We start from the raw sequence: 1587 nt of genomic DNA, 5'->3' as shown, positions 1-1587 counted from the left end.
CCGTACATGCTGGCGATGCAGTCGCACTTCTCTGCCATCCTCCTTCGGCTTCCTCTCCTTCGTCACTGGAAAAGCTGGGAGAGCCGGAGAGCTTCCAGGTCACCGAGGTGGTTGGAAATCAAGCACCTCATTATTACTTACAGATGCTCTGGGGCGTCTTGCTCTGAGCCCATCGCTCCAGGACAACGCGCGGGCGCAGTGAAAATAAATCTGAGCACACACAAATGAAATGTTCAAAACTGGGTGAGAAACCAAAGGGGTAGAAGACACTTTCCAAGCAGAGCGGAGAAACGCAGCCTAGCGATCTCCAGCCAAGAAAGAATCTTTTTCTTGAGGCTTACGAATCGGCACGGCTACATCTTTCAGCCGCTGTCCTGTTTTCCTCGCCCCGGTATCCTGGAGGCAAAGCCGAAGCTCAGGGCTGGTGGCACCGCCGGACGCCTGTCCCCGCGTCCCTGGTGTCTCAGTGCCCACAGAGCTGTCCAGCCCCACCGCGGGGCAGAGCCCAGAGCAGCCCCATGGCCCCTCCACTGCCCCCAGCCCTCCCTGCCCAAGGTTTTCACAGAGTTTTCCCCACCAGGGAAGCGCATCCAGGCACTGGCAGAGCTCTCCAGCCGTCAGCAAAGCTTCGCCCTTCTCCTCGCTCCGTGCTGGCTACAGGCAGATCTCATCTTCCCCGTTGGCAGACAGAAATCCTGGTGGCAGCAAAGGTTTTGCAGACTAAAACTCGGGTTTTTTTCAGCTGTGTTCAGCGCAGCAAGTTTCCACGTTTGCTGTTCCAACACCTTCCCCTTGTGCGTGTCTCCCTGGCGGGGCCGAGCGCCATCTGATCGTTGCAGCTTGCTGAGGAGCTTCCCTGTGCTGCACAGCCCAGTTATCCCTCAGCAGGTCTCAGCCTCACTCCTGGAAGAGAAGAGGAGATGGATTCATTTTATTCCAGCACTGCCTATGCCTTGCCTACGTAACAGCTTGCTGAAGGTTAACCATGAGCAAAACTGTGACCTTTCAGAGACTCATTAGTTATCCCCTCCAAACACACGCAGCATCACCAGCATTTTCCAGCTGCTTAATCTTCCCTTTTCCATTTTTAAGACACAGAGAACTGCAACTTTTCCTTTCCCATCTCTTGCTTTCGTTTTAATTTGCCTGTAAAGTACCTTGACAGTACAAGTGAATCCTGGGCTGCATCCAAAGGAGTGTGAGCAGCAGGACAAGGGAAGTGATTTTCCTCCTCTGATCTGTTCTGGTGAAACCCACCTGGAATCCTGCACACAGTTCTGGTGTCCTCAGCATCAGAAGGACATGGAACTGTTGGAGCAAGTCCAGGGGAGCCCACAGAGCTGATCAGAGACTGGAGCAGCTTCCCTGTGAGCACAGACTGAGAGAGTTGTGTACAGCCTGGAGAAGAGAAGGTTGTGTGGAGACCTCAGAGCACCTTCCAGGAGCTGAAGGGGCTCCAGGGAAGCTGCAGAGGGATCTGTGTTAGGAGCTGCAGTGACAGGATAAGGAGTATTGGGAATAGACTGAAAGACAGAGATTTAAGTTAAATCTTAGGCAGAGGTTTTCCCTGTTCAGGTGGTGAGACAC

At 53.6% G+C, this 1587-nt stretch overlaps 1 protein-coding gene across 1 annotated transcript in view; it reads right to left on the bottom strand.

The window, feature by feature from the left end:
* LOC103807080 (mitogen-activated protein kinase 4-like) overlaps positions 1–353 on the bottom strand; it is a gene marked incomplete at both ends in the record, with an annotated part of 1179 nt that extends 826 nt beyond the window's left edge. The window contains one exon of the mRNA XM_009079800.1: positions 316–353. Within this exon, the coding sequence (XP_009078048.1) occupies positions 316–353 (38 nt within the window). The remainder of the gene's footprint in view (positions 1–315) is intronic.
* Positions 354–1587: the final 1234 nt, after the last annotated feature.

This window comes from Acanthisitta chloris, unplaced genomic scaffold, assembly GCF_000695815.1.
Source record: "Acanthisitta chloris isolate BGI_N310 unplaced genomic scaffold, ASM69581v1 scaffold3600, whole genome shotgun sequence".
Lineage (NCBI taxonomy): Eukaryota > Metazoa > Chordata > Aves > Passeriformes > Acanthisittidae > Acanthisitta > Acanthisitta chloris.
This window is presented reverse-complemented; position numbering and strand designations above follow the sequence as displayed.